General features: G+C 42.4%; 1 protein-coding gene across 2 annotated transcripts in view; it reads left to right on the top strand.

Annotated features, from left to right (window-relative positions):
- Nucleotides 1-15,285, top strand: part of fbln1 (fibulin 1) — a 54,010-nt gene that overhangs the window by 10,736 nt on the left and 27,989 nt on the right. The window contains exons 8-16 of one of the 2 annotated variants that reach the window (XM_019893384.1): nucleotides 76-213; nucleotides 459-602; nucleotides 1,387-1,512; nucleotides 1,599-1,724; nucleotides 2,384-2,503; nucleotides 2,607-2,738; nucleotides 2,857-2,980; nucleotides 8,975-9,120; nucleotides 10,490-10,630. In XM_019893384.1, coding sequence (XP_019748943.1) covers nucleotides 76-213; nucleotides 459-602; nucleotides 1,387-1,512; nucleotides 1,599-1,724; nucleotides 2,384-2,503; nucleotides 2,607-2,738; nucleotides 2,857-2,980; nucleotides 8,975-9,120; nucleotides 10,490-10,630 — 1,197 coding nt within the window. Of the gene's footprint in view, nucleotides 1-75; nucleotides 214-458; nucleotides 603-1,386; nucleotides 1,513-1,598; nucleotides 1,725-2,383; nucleotides 2,504-2,606; nucleotides 2,739-2,856; nucleotides 2,981-3,950; nucleotides 5,514-8,974; nucleotides 9,121-10,489; nucleotides 10,631-15,285 lie in introns of those variants that run through there. The other variant, XM_019893385.1, reaches the window with a different exon arrangement.

Genomic DNA, 15,285 nt, shown 5'->3' with positions numbered 1-15,285 from the left:
ATGCACACGGGGTTATTTTATTTTATTTATTTTTTGGCGCGTGTGGTCGTTTGTACTAAACATTTATCTCTTCAGACATTGACGAGTGCGAGACCAACATCCATAACTGCGGCCGAGAGCTTGAATGCCAAAACACCCAGGGGTCATTCCGTTGTCTCCCCAAGGTCAAATGCGGTGCCGGTTTTATTCAGGATGCACTGGGAAACTGCATTGGTGAGTGTTAAATTCAACTGAATGACGCAAATACTAATCACGAGACAGTTGAGCAACCCATTTGGATGGGATTGTGATTCCCGGTGTGATCATAGTTAATCCATAATGACCGTAACTTTTTTTTTTGGGGGGGGGGACTATTATATAACACTGGGATTTTATTTCCCATACACAAAACAGTACTTTAATTCTAGGCTTGTACTAATTTTCCTGACAGCCGTGTCATGCGTGTGTCTACTTGGCAGATATCAATGAATGTGTGAGCCAGACGGGCCCGTGCCAAAGGGGGCAGCTGTGCATCAACACAGTGGGCTCGTATACGTGCCAGAGGAACTCCGTCAACTGCGGAAGGGGCTACCACCTCAATGACGACGGCACACGCTGCGTTGGTATGAGCCTTACTGCGCTGTCTGTAATTAACAATGTCCTAGAGTTGTCCACAAGCGTGGAACTGCCATGGGGAGTAAACATTTTTGACGAGTATGTTCAAACATATTTGCAAATACGTTTGAATGTAAAATCTCAGATTTCTTGTTTGAAATCAGTCTTTGTTTTCCCCCTTCTGAAGTTTTGCTCCTCTTACTGCACTTTGGTGTGGAGATCCTTTGAAATTCGTAAGCAGCATGCTAAAATCTGCTCCCACATTTTTCTCCAGAATGCCATGTGATATTGACTCGTGCATGTGCAAGTTAAAAAAATAAAATAAAATTTCTATATATATAAATAAATATATAAAATAAGATAATTTAAAAAATATATTATTTACCATTTAGGCTGCATTATATCAATAATCTCTGTTTGGCATTTTATTTTTTCTCCATATCACTTAATACTGAGGGTTTTTTTTTTCAGCGTTCAGCCAACAAGTATGTTCAAACGTATTTGCAAATATATTCCAACATATTTGCCGGTCAAAAATGTTTACTTGACATTGGCAGGTCCATGCTTACATTGAGTTGGGCGTCATTTGCCAGGCGATATTTTAGCTGCTTCTGAAGTTCAAAGGGTGTCCAACTGATGTGCACTTTGAGGAGCAAATCTTGTTTTGAATGTCAGTGTCATTTGCTTTTTCTATAAGGCAGAAAACCCCCTCCCATAAAAATCTGAGATTTTCTTTCAAGGTTATATTGCCTCACCCTAGGATGCTCTGACATGTCGTTTTCTCGATCTAAGACATTGATGAGTGCAAAGGTCCCGAACCGGTGTGCGCGGGTCACGGCTGCATCAACACAATGGGTTCCTACCACTGCCAGTGCGACAACGGCTACAACTTCAACAGCATCAGTCGCCTGTGTGAAGGTAATGCTGGAAGAGAAGACGGGGGGCAGGACGACGTCAGCCAATGGCGCACATGACCGCTATCCTGTACACGTGTTCTGTTGTAGATCTGAACGAATGCAGGCACTTTCCCGGACGCCTCTGTGCACACAAGTGTGACAACACGCCAGGGTCCTACAAGTGCAGCTGCACCACTGGCTTCAAGCTGTCCAGGGATAACAGGAACTGTGATGGTAATCGGAGCTATTTATTGATCCTCGGTTATCATGGCTATGCTAATGAGCGGACCAGGCTAGGCATTATTTCTTTATGTTATTCAAGCTGAGGTACCTTTAAGACTTGAGACGAAATTGTGATAACACATAAAACATTTTGTAATGTGTTATGGAAATACAAGTTTGGATTGTAAATGTGAAATGAAAACAGTTTTTCTGGAATATATCACAAAGTTGCAAAAGAATGTCTCTGTCTCGACAGCCTTTGATAGGCTATTTCTTGACAAGGCACGGAGTTTACAAAAAATAATTACCAAAAAAATAATTTGAGGTATAAATTGGGTCCAGAGAAGGATGATCCTTCAAAAGATCATTTTAATAATATTCTACTGTCAGGTCATACACACAGTTTTACCATGCATGACAAAAAGTATTTTTTTTAACTGCATACTCCCCAATTTAATATGATAGTCTATACATTCTTGTTCATCCCCCATTATTTTCATCATTCTGTCGATATTTTTAAACTGTTGTTCTATGCGTTGATCGGGTTACCAATTGTCATATTGATTCGATATGAATGAATACAAAGGGTCACCACACGAAGGCCATTTTGCATTTTCTCCACACACCTCAATATGAATGTATTCCTAACATCGGCATCTTTGTTTGTGTAGATTTAAACGAGTGCGAGAGTAACCCGTGCAGCCAAGAATGCGCCAACGTGTACGGCTCGTACCAGTGCTACTGTCGCCGCGGTTACCAGCTCAGCGACACGGACGGCGTGACGTGCGAAGGTAAAAAAACATATCTGCGCAAAGCAACACATGCCGTCTCACAGCATTTGAAACATTCCAAAGATTCACTCTTGTTTTTTTTTTTTGTTTTGTTTACTCGTAGACATAGACGAATGTGCCCTGCCTACTGGGGGGCACATCTGCTCCTACCGTTGCCACAACACACCCGGAAGCTTCCATTGTTCCTGCCCCGTTAGCGGCTACACCTTAGCACCCAACGGACGCAGCTGCCAAGGTCAATTCAAATCAACACTGAGTATCACACCTTCATGTTCCCGGAGGACCATGCCAACGAGTTCATGGGCACTACGCATTCATATTTTAATATTTCTTTTTTTGTTTTCTCCTTCTAGACATTGATGAATGTGTGGCAGGGACGCACACGTGCGCAGAGAACCAGAGTTGCTTCAATGTGCAGGGTGGATTCCGTTGCCTGTCCTTTGATTGTCCGAACAACTACCGCAAGGTCGGGGAAACGTAAGTGTAAAAATTTGGAAATTCATTCTTATAGGGCATTTTATCACTTTAAGGTTGAACTGATGACGTTTGGCATTTGATGTACATGAATGGGGTTGAAAGCTGCAGTGGGTAACTTTTTTGTTGTTGTTGAGGAAAAAGTCACCAAAGCCACTCACTACTCGACGAGATGACGCACTGGTGATTAAGTGTATTAGCCCTTCTAAAATTTTGCTGTTTTATATTTCGTGTCGACCGGTGACGAAAATGACGTGCCGGAAATGGCGCACTGAAAACGACGCATTTTACTCAGCAAAATGGGTCCGGTGTGGCTCCTTGTCTCCCGTTTGTAAGAAGCGAGCTAAACATGTGATTTTACGTGTATATTCCTCACTGGCTGGCCTTCAAAAAAGATAAAAAAAAAAAATGTATATATATATATATATGTATATATATATATATATATATGTGTGTATTAATCCCATGGCGGGAGGCGGGGCATGTGTGTCAGCTATGCCGTTTGACAACTGATTAGAAGTCGACGTTCGTTTACAGTAAAAAAAAAAAAAAGCCCAAATTTGGAATCATATAATTGAAGTGCCTTTAAGCATGTTCATTAAACAGCTTTCAGCATGTTGAAGTTTTTTTCCCCTTTTTATCAATAGACATCTTTGTTTTAAAATTATTTTTAAAAAAGTGCAGTGAGCTTCAAGGCAAGCAGCATGTCTTAGGAAGCTCAATGAAAATTGACACAAATTAAGAGCTTCCTAAAATTTTCTAGTTGAGCCTGTTTTCCCCATAAGAAGCCTGCATGAGCCCACCTTGAGCCCCTCTGTGGCGCGAGGCTGCCCCTCACTGCATGCCATGCACGGCACATTGAATTCACATGGTCTCTCTCTTTCTCTCTGCTTGTTTTGTTCGATCCTTCCCTGTGAACCCCCCCCCCCCCACCAACACTATCCCACCTGTCTCTTTCTTTCTCTCTTCGCAGTCGATGTGAACGCTTGCTTTGCAATGAGTCTGTCGAGTGCCTGGCCATGCCGCTGAGAATAACCTACTACCACCTCACCTTCCCCACCAACATCCCTGTCTTCACCAACATCTTCCGCATGGGCCCCTCCCACATGGTGCCGGGCGACGACATCGGCATCGCCATCACCTCGGGTAACGAGGGCGGCTTCTTCAAGGCGGAGCAAGTCGCCGGCGGCGGCGTCATGTCCGTGGCGCGGCTCTTCGACAGCCCGCGGGACTTTGAGCTGTCCGTGGAGCTGGGACTGCGTCGCTACGGCACGCTCAGCACGTACCTGGCCAAAGTGCTGGTGTTCGTCACCGAGGACGAGCCCCGCGTCGTTTACGACCCGCAGCTCGAATGAGAACCGCGGCTCGCTTGTGACGTCTCATCGTTAATGCCCAGTAGTCGGAGAATTAAGTCATGTTCCTAGAATATGAATACGATATCACTTGGACGAGAACTAGTATAAAGCCGGAATATGACAGACAGAATGGGGTTATGATATTTAAAAACAAAACCAAAAAAAAAAAAAAAAAAAAAGTCTCAATTTTAAGAAATGGTTGTAGTTTGCCAGAAAAAAAGTTTTTAATCTTACAAGAATAAAGCCAGTTTTCTGAGAAAAAAAAAAAAAAACGTTGAAAGAATAAAGCTGAAATGTTATGAGAATAAATTAATGATATTTTGCGGGAAGTTGGCACACTTACCAGAATGAAGTTGTCATTTTACGAGGATGAAGTCTTCATTTTAAGGGCAGAGTTGTAAAAAGACAATCAAAAGTTTACATTTTCTAAGTCAGAAGTTTTGGGGAACAACGTCTTTCGATAAAGAGAAAAAATTTACAATTTTCCAAGAATGAACTGCTTGCTTTTAACAAAATAAAGCATTGTATGAAAATCGAGTTGTAATTTTACGAGAACAAAGTCAAAACATGATGAGAGAAAATTGCAGTTTTGAGGATTTTTTTAAACTTATTTTTAGGGAGTGGGTAAATTCCTAATAAAAGCAGAAAAAAACCTACTGATACTCCCATTATCGAACAACTATTCCCCCATTATCGAACAACTGTTCCCTTAGGGTATGACTTTTTCTCCCCTTTAATTTTTTATTTGAAATTGTTCAGTTTCATCACCAAAGTATCAATGAAAACTGAGCATTATTTTCTTTGTAAAGGCAAATTTAGATACAAAACAGCTCTTGCAGTGCACCTCATTGGATCGTTTACTTAACAGAGTGTCCAAGTGTTTTGAGGGCATACAGTACTTTGGTTTTTAATCGAGTGACGATAACTCACCACTTGCCGCAAGATGTCGTCGATCCACATGGTGGCGTCCTTTTAAAATCAACCACTTGAATGCATCATGTCGCTGGAAGCAGGGCACCAAAGTAGCAGCTAGGTGGCGCACTAGGTCAGGGTAAAATCCTAAAAGCGGTTGGCCCTGTTGAGTGAAAGTGCACAAGTGCTTTGTGGTGACATCGGATTAAATTCAACACAGCTAAGTGTACCGACGAGGTAAAATGACAAGACATCATCGCTCATCATGTCAAAAAATAAAAATCTGTTCTTCAAGCATGTAAGCAAAAGTGAACGTTCTGAAAACAAAACAACTCGCTAAGCTGCCAATTGAGTGTTGGTAATACACATGACACATTTTTAACAGCCCCACAAGTTTAACATTTAATCAATAGCTTAAAAATATTCATCCAAAAACTACCTTGTGATCAAAAATGACAAGTACAATGGACGGTAGCTAGCGGCTAGTGGGATGAGCTAACACAATAGTATACATCATCAGTCTGTCCTCAAATATCGAAAAAATAAATAAAATAAAAAATAGAAATCCACCAAAACATGTCTTAAGATCATCATCTCATACTACCATGACAAAAGTACAGATGCCTGTGAGTATTGTTTGTATTCCACTGCTGAAAGGGTTATAACTACATTGCTAGTTTATTAGTCCGCCACCATGCGTTTTGCCTTGTGCGTTAGCATTAAGCTAGTGGGCTTTTATAAAACAAACTTGTTTTGTTTAATTGAAGACACAGCATGACATTATCTTTTCATTTAGCTTCACAGAAAAATTAAACTGGAAGTGGCAGTGAACAACTTGAAGCTTCTTTTTTTGAAGAATTGTTCACCATATGCCAAAATGCTGCTTGGTGTGATGTTTGCGGCCACCATCTTGTGCTCTAAATTCATTTGTTTGCTCACAAATCAAGACAAAAAAAAACCCCAAATAATAAGCAGAGCGTCAGCCTCGTCAGTCAAGTTTTGCATTAATCCAGCATTAATCCTCAAACTATGGCCGAAATGAGCCTGAGTGAGCTTTGAATGTTTTGATGTCTAAAAAGCGTCTGCTAAAGTCACACACGACAATTTACAAGCTTGAAGGCGCTGGCCTTCAAAGTAGCTTGTCATCTACAGTTAGCGTGGCTTACAAAAAGTGTAAATTCAGATGCTGTCACGCATCATGTCCTTGTTTCCGAACAGGAGCGGGGGATATCCTTAAAATAAGAACCTAGTGGTGCACTGGACATTTTTTTTTTTTTTTTATGGCTTCCGCTTTGACTTTTGAGTTATAGGACTCTGGGATCTGGACAATTTGCGGTCCAGCAACATCGTCGTGCTCCAAATGAATGATGCCCCGCCGTGTTTGTGTTGGGACGTTATCAACTTACCAGCTATAAATAATAATTACCAAAAATAATAAAAAAAAAGGCCCGAGGCTTGACCAGAGCGGTTTCATCCAAGAAAGTCTTGTTTTTCTTTCTGGTCTGCAAGTATTGGGGGAGTTTCCACGTAAAAAGCGGGAACACAGGCTCACTCATACAAAAGCATGTGAGCATCCGCATGCGGACAAACAGATGTAAAGTCGTGAAAAAGACGCTGTATTGAGCCCGCTAGCCCGGCTTTGACCGTGCGTACGTAAAAGGGCGGTTCATCCTTCACTTTCTTCTCATCAAGTCATCTTGCCACCTCAAAAGAGCTTCCACCCCATCCTCCAGAGAGTCCCGCTCGGGTCTCGCTGTAGCTCAGGCCGTGCTGGTGTAAAAAACAGGAGAACATTTTGTGGGTTTGGCCCGGGCTAGAGCGAAACTTGGAAGCGGCCGCTAATTGCTAATTACAAGCCCCTGCCCGCTGGTGGCTGGCTGTCTTGTCCGGGGGCTTTTACGTCAAATTCGCCATGAAAAAGCAGCCCGACCCAGTCCAGACCAACCTGAATTGGCCTAAACTAACAAGCCATAGGTTCCCTAAGGAGAATTACACTTTCACGGACCATAACTCATGTAGAACTTCAACTGCACCTATTGGTTGTTTTCATAAGCCAACATGCAGTGTTACACACAAGGTCCAACACCTTAAAGTGTCTCAAACTTTTGAGTTTGACCAAAAAAAAAAATGGCCATTGCTCTACGAACCTAACCGGCATGATTTTCGAATATGTACGGAAGCTATGGTACATGGATAGAAGCCACGCAAGCACGGGGAGAAAGTGCAAACTCGCCAAACCACACGTGTGAGGCAGAAATGCTAAGCTCTCGACCACCATGCTGCCACCGTAATCACAAATCATGACAATATCAATATTATGTATCATTCTACCTACTATACAAAAACGGACTATTTCAGTGGCGCTAGTCCCAGTCGAGTTAATGGAATTGACACCAAACACCTTAATTTGTCCGAGTGAATGGAGGGCTAACGCAGCTAGCTGCTAGTTCACCATGTTAAGAGCACACCAGGATGAATGTCATGATATCATATTTGGAACAAGACAGCAAAATACATACAAACTAAACAGCGAAATATAAAATTAGATGTAGTTGAGACCACACTTTATGCCCTGACTAACATTAGCATTAGCATCAGCGGCTCGCCTTTTTCCACTTCAGAGTCTCAGTAATTTTCCTCGTATGACAATTGTGTATACATACAACTCGCTTCAAACGTGGTAAAAATGTTCATGTCATTCACTGAGTGGAAACGGTATGCATTGGCACGTTTTGAACGGATACTAGCTTGGCGGAACAGGATTGTTCTATGTAACATATCAGTGACATCGGCAACACATTGCCTGCAACTGCAGTACTACGCGATGAACATAATAAATGTTTTTCAAATGACTATGAAAAAGGATAAATCAAAACATTTTGGCTCCGTTTCAATATGTATGTTTTCCTGCCCAACAAAGATATCACCAGCACTACTTCAGGTGGCATTAGCTTTGGGGTGTTCCATCCCAATCCGACCTGTCACTGATTAGGTTGTGCAATAAACAAACCTTTAAATAATAGGATGAGAGCTGCGTTTGGAGAGCGGCCGGGGAGTTGTCTGTCACAATTTGGGAGGCTTTCGAAACACTCCCTTGGCCCATAAATTTTCCCCCGAGAGATTATAGGGATGTGAATCTGGGGATGCCCCCAAGATTCCAAATATTCTTGTGGACCATTCTTCGTGACTGTCATCATTCATCTCCCACTCGAGTACATTGACGGCCGCATGTGTGTCTACGAGTTGAAGGGTGTATATCCTGCATGAGCCTTTTTTGTTTTCCTTCGTAATCAGCCAGATTTGAATGTTTTTTTTTTCATATTTGATGCAGTATCAAGTAACCTTATTAGAATTTACTCATTGGGAGGAAGTCTGTACAAAGGAACTAATGTCAAACAGAACGCATTTTGGGATACGATGGAAATACAAAACTAAGATAAATTGACATGGTTAAATAACTAACATTCTATTATAGCTGACTGCCAGAGGTGTAAAAATATGTCCAAAAAAAAAAGGGCCACACAAGATGATGTGGATCTGTTCTGCGGGCCTTGAATTTGAGACCAGCGCTTCAGATGCTCACTGAACTGAGCTCTCATGTACCTTGTTTGGCTTTTTGTGTTACTTTAGAGCCAAATTGTGGTTGAATTCCAAATGGTTTGACTTTAGATGTATGTGTGTGTGTGTGTGTGCGTGTGTGCCTTTTGTTTATGTTTGTTTTGTCCTCTAGATCGTCACGGCTCGAACGTTCCGACCCCATACGATGCATCAAGTCCTGCCAGCCCAATGACGTTGCCTGCATCCTGGATGACACGCACTCGGTGTCCCATACCTTCATCTCTCTGCCCACCTTCAGAGAGTTTACGAGGCCCGAAGGTACAAACTGCTCCGACTTTTAATCCTCGGATTGAAGGCTCGCAGCACACCGAGCGATACGGCTGAACGCGATTTAACTGCCGTGCGGCATGTGGGGTTCTGCAATTAGTTTTCATGAGTAGATTCAAATGAGCTGATTTTACACTGTTTAAAAAGAAATAAAAATGGGTGAGCTAAAAATGTGAAAACATTCGAGTAAAGCTCAAAAATACAAGTCAGGTTTGTTTGTTTTTTTTTTTTACTGCGTACGGTGGGCAGAAGACTGACTAGCCGTGAATGAAATGGGGGAAAGAACAAAATAAAAGACTATCCCATCGCATGAACTCTATTATTAACAAAAACTAATGAAAAAAAAAACTTTAATTGAAAAAATATTTTCATTTGGGAAATAAAAATTAAAACAAAATGATTAAAAAAAAAGTAGCTGAATGTATATCTTGCAGTTATAAAACTAACTTGAAACTATAATGATCGCAAAATGTTGTTTGTTTGGGGCTCATTTAAAATGTATTTTAGTCTTGCTGTATGCACGTGCAGAAGAACAAGAAAGGTCATTTGAGAACTGTAGTTTATTACACAGTCGCCTTCTCAATGCTCCTTATTTTAATCCTGCACTCAACAAAGACTCCAAATAATCTAAAAAACTGAAACTAATACTAAAATGAATAAAAAGTGAACGCGAACGAAGCATTTTCCCCCCAAAAAGAAAAAAAAAAAAGATTAAAAACTAACACACGTGCTCTAAAAAAATAACTACAAATAACTGAATTTCAAAACAAAAACCAAAAAGCAAAATCAAAACTCACCAGCATGAAAAAATGCCCAAACCACTCTAACCCTGATTACGGCTCAATCACAATAAGCGAAAACAAATTGCTCTCTCCAAGTTGGTGCAAGATGTTTCCCTGCAACTCAACGGCTCACCCCCCAATAAGAGACAAAGAAAAACATGTTTTCGTTAGCTTATGACATGGCGCGGCATCACAGCGATTTTTAAATTCTAACCCAACTCAAAGCTTGTGTCAACTGCTGTCATGACTAATATTATTGATTTATTGATTTATTGTGTCCTCGACCGCCAATGATTGAAGCGCTTTGCTCCAAAGTCGCTGCCCCACAATGCTGACGCATGCACGATTGCGTTAATATGCCATCTTGGCTTGAAATAAGTAACCAAGCGCGCTCCACTGGCATCCCATGTGAGCCAGCCATTGGCTCGCACTTTATGAGTCTGTTAACATGAGAGGGAGACTTGTCATTGCTCATAAAGTACGTGAGGGGACGTGCTGGTGGCCTTTCGAACCTTCTTGTGACCTTTCGGTCATCATCCCAAATGCTTTTTTTTTTTTTTTTTTTTTCCTGGCCACAGAGATCGTTTTCCTAAGAACCACTGTGCCGGCTTACGGCTCGTACCGCTTGGGCAGCTACGACGTCAAGTTCACCATCCTCGAGGGCAACGTGGACAACGCCTTTGACGTCATCAAGCGCGTGGAGAACGGACTTTATGTGGGTGAGCGACACATTTTGTATGCCTTGGCGTTGGCTTGTGCGGGTCGGGTGCATTAACGGGCGCGTCTCCAAAGTGGGACACAATCAGGTATGGCCGTGACTTCGCAATTGTTCTCATTTTGAAATTTCTGATGGAAATAAACAAAGTGGTCATCCTCCATATTCCAGTTTTACTGTTTAACTACAGTATTGGCATTTCTCCATCCCCAATTGCTATTTGCTGAAAAAAAAATGATGGTATCGAGCAGTTTTGGAATCATCGTCAATTGTACATTGAGAATTGGAATTATTTTTTTACAGAATGCCCTTAAAGGCACCGTCGATTTCTTTTTTCATTTCATTCCAGGTATCATTCAGACTGAAATAAGACCATCGGCATCTGACAGCTTAGGCCAAGGGTGTCAAACTCATTTTTGTCGCGGGCCAGATTTTAGTTACAGTTTCCCGTGGAAGTTGTAGTTTTTTTCAGCCTATCGTTATGGAGCGGGTTTGCGAATTGGTGCCTGGAGAGAAATTTCCTGTAGGTCAGTGGTCCTTTTCGAAGCTTTACGGCTGTCGCACCGCTCCAACGCAAAAACCAAGTAAATTCAATTTGGTACGGGTAGAACTCTCTCAAGCCTGCGCCGAATTGAGCTTTTTTTTTTTTTTTTTAAATGCTGAGTTCCAGCACAACGCTTTGGCTGGACTTTCCCTGGCTTTGCACAAGCGCCTTCGCTAGGAGTGCCGTAGTCTATTGCCTGAAGTTTGGATCACTTTTGGAATGTTTCTCCCTGTATTTTCTTGAAATCCAAGTCTCATGTGCCTATTAAGAAGGGACAAAAGCAAATTTGACTCTCAGTCGTTACGGTCCCTGCGGTGTGGCGGCATCGCATGACTGTCATCGCGGTCGTGTTGCCATCAGACTTGGGTCTTCATAGTGGCCGGTGGCGCGATTTAGACAAAGGCCCGTTTATGTGTCTCAGCAAATATCTGGCATCTGCGTTCACAGCACTGCAAGATTTTATGTACTTCATCACGCTTCTCCCAAAACTATTCCTTCCACCGTGTAAATTTTGAACTGAAATTATGGATTGCATCGCACATTTGACATTCATTTTCGATGCGCTTTGTGGATGTCGCGTTGGTGGAAGCCACGCTCATCCTTTCTTTTTCCCCATCTGTTCAAGCGAGCCGTGGCCTCTTAAGGACGAAGCTGCTGCGAGGCCAAGGATGACACATTGCTAGGAACATTGTTTGTTTTGCTTTTGTGCGCTCAGTTGCAAGGCCCCGGGTAGTGGAAGGCCTTCCTCCCCTTGATGGATGGATGGAGGGATGGCCTGTCAGCATGCACATCTGTCTTGAGAGAATGTGACTGGTTCGGGCTCTATTGTGGCTGCACACAACTATGTATGTGTCTTGTACACTTGTGAAGAAACAGATGTGCGCTAAGGGGCTCAAGACAGAGCCCTGCATTCACCAGTGTTGAAGTACGTTGTGTTCCACGGCTCCCTCTACAGGCATCTTCCATAAGGGCCATGATTGAGCTTTTAGGACCCTTTGGGGCCACCGTACATCAAATTTTGGCAATGCAGACGTGAGCCATTTTAAACTTGAAATAAATTGATCGTGTTTAATTAAACATGTGCGAACAGTGGTTCTTCTCAGCAATTAAAAAAAAAAAAAAAAAAAAACTCCGCTTCCACCCCACCCTAAATAAAACCTGTGAGTGACTGTACGCTGCTGCCTACAAATTTCAGATTTAACACCTAGTACAGTGACTCCCAACCTTTATTGACCCAGGGCACATATTTGAAGTTTGATCAATCTCACGGCACACCACCAAACAAAAATGTCAACAACAACAAAAATTAGATATCAGGTCAATATAAACTTTCTGGCATGTAATAAAAGATTTATTTGTTCCGTCTGTCACTATTAGTCACTGGCATAGATATATGAACAAAGCGCGATTATTTTTATTATTATATGAAATAGTGACACCGATGTGTTCTGTTAATCGTGGCATCCGAGATGAACGTTAGGGTGTAGGCATAGCTAGCTAGCTAACTGCATGCTTCAGTGGTAGAAATGACTAACTGACAATTTCCACGGATACACACACATTAAAATACATAAGTAGCCCCCCCCCCAGTCAAATCAGGAAAACTGAATTGGTGAACAACACTGTCTCCACCATTGAGTGCCACATAGTTGACATAGTACATAGTTAGCTCTGATTTCACTTAACTGAGTCTTTCACTCTCCTCGCCGAGGTTAGAATCGGGTCAAGATTTGCTACTTCCGAGTTGTTTTATTTCCTCAAGATTATTGGAATTCTAACAACGTTATAAATGTTAGAACTTCAGTTTATACGTTCCACTGTTTGTTTTAACAAGAGCTGCAAGTCTCTTGAAGGCGTTGTCTCTTAGGGATGTGATCATCGCCGCTGGTGTTTTACATTTGCTGCAACGAACGTGGAAGATTTGTATTCTATGAAGAAAAAAAAAACTGCAAAAGAAGTAATCCTGGGCACTTAGCTTCATGTGGTTGGATGTATTGTTCCGTTTCACCCAGGCGAGGCCTCAGTGTCTCGCTGAACATTAGAGCACTTAAAGCGACGACCACATGAAAGGCCCGTTTGTGCGGGGCCCCTGTCGGACGCTTATTGGATGCAGCTCTCGCATGTTGACACCAGTTGCGCATCACGAAAAATCGAATGGATGTTGCTTTGATTTGGCGAGCTGGCACTTGGGCGCGCAGATGGCACGGGTTTCGTAAGCACTGGATGAGACTCATCGACGTGTCGCCCAAGGAAGCTCGGTTTCCAGTATCTCCCGTGTCTCTCCGGGATGTGGAGCCTTGCAGACATCGAGGCTCCACTAATGAACAAGTGCATGAGATCAAGCTTACGTTGACCGTTATTTTTGGATCCTTCTTTGTTTTTCAAAAAGGGACAAAGGAGGCGATTAGGAATTCCCGGGATTCATTGCTCACATAAAACGCAGCCTTTCAAAGGCTTCCATTGGCTGCCGGTCTTTTCTGTTCTGCTCACTTGCTTAAAACAAGTCAGCTGCACGCACGCGTTGGATGTCAGCGCGGCAACGGCGCTCTTTCCCAGCTCGCCGTCATCCATCACCGGTTCGACCCGCGGATGTCGCTTTGGGAAGACGATGCTGACATCTGTACAAATACAAAAGCCCCTTCAGCTTTTAGAAACACTTACAAACGACCGTGACTACCGCGGTCTCGGAGTTGACCACACAAAAACACCATTCAGGTGAACACAATGTTGAGCCACCTCCAAAAATCTGCAATGTTCTCTATGCTGGGTTACTTAAAGTGAATTGCAAGATACGGTATTGGGCAACATTGGGTTAGCGAGATTACAGGTATGTGAGGCAGGTGGATATTTTATAGTCGTTTGTTTCTTTTTTTTTAATTATTATTCTTTTTTTCTTCTTTTAAAAAAAAATGTTTCTTTTTAATTTAAGCGGGATAATAGGTTCAAGTTAGCAAAGCCTGATTATCATGGTCATCCTGAGAAATCATCTTTCGATGTGGGGTGCGTTAAGAATGATGCTTCCTCTCTGATTTGCTTGGAAAAGTGGAAGTCAAAGTTGAACACTGCTATAGTATTTGTGATTGCGAAATCGCATTTGTGCAGTCAACACCAAGTTGGATGTGAAATGGAACGATCGCTAATTCAGAAGTGACGAGAAACTTGTGATGTTGCCGGAAACAAATAGAGGAGCTGGTTGCCTTAATTGTATAAGTCTCCTCAAAAAAGTTTGTAAGCACAATCTAGTTACCAACCACATATGCTTGACAGTTAGCCTAGCTTCTTCTACCTCTTCCTCTACTACTACTACTCTTTTGTCATTGTATCTTCTGGTTCTGCTGCCTCTCATAGGTCAGTCCTGGTAGTACAAGCTATTACAGCTGGAGATCTTGTTACATGCGTGTGATGCTGCGTTGGTCATCTTGAGTGTACCACACACTACAAGAGGGTCTTTCAAATTAAAAAAATCAGTAAGGATATAAAAGATGATGGATGCAAAAAAAAAAAAAAACAAGGAACGTTTAAAAAATGTTCTTTTCTCTTCTGCACACCCCTTGGTCTTGGCAGCAGCCTGACCTGTTCGTGTTCGCTTTTACTCTCCGCTATTGCCTTGTTTCTAAGCCCATCTATTCCGGTCTGTAAGATCATTCCGGCTGCCAAGATCCCTGGCCCGTCAAACTTGGAAAGACAAACATTGGAGGAAGGCATTATTCATACGAACAGTGGATTAGGAGCATGTTTGCACAAAGTTGATGATGGGATGATTGACAGTAAGTGGTTAGCCACCCTTGACCTCCCCGGGAGGCCCCCTACAATAACTCTGTAAGGGGCCTTAGTAGCTCACAGAGAGGGCAGTAAACCACACAGACACACCTGAGCTCCCACTAATCCTCCTCTCATTGGGACCAGTTGCTCCAAATTGCCGAGTAAAAATAGAAGCCAAGGATCCCCCGTGCAGAACAGCATTTAGACATACTGTACTGTACCCTAAGCACATCTTGAAGCGCTAACTGCAAAATATATATTTAAATAACAGAGATGAGAGAGAGAGAGAAAGAGAGAGAGAGAGAGAGAGAGAGAGAGAGAGAGAGAGAGAGAGAGAGAGAGAGAGAGAGGGA

Source organism: Hippocampus comes, unplaced genomic scaffold (assembly GCF_001891065.2).
Source record: "Hippocampus comes isolate QL1 unplaced genomic scaffold, H_comes_QL1_v1.1 scaffold62, whole genome shotgun sequence".
Taxonomy (NCBI): Eukaryota; Metazoa; Chordata; class Actinopteri; order Syngnathiformes; family Syngnathidae; genus Hippocampus; species Hippocampus comes.
This window is presented reverse-complemented; position numbering and strand designations above follow the sequence as displayed.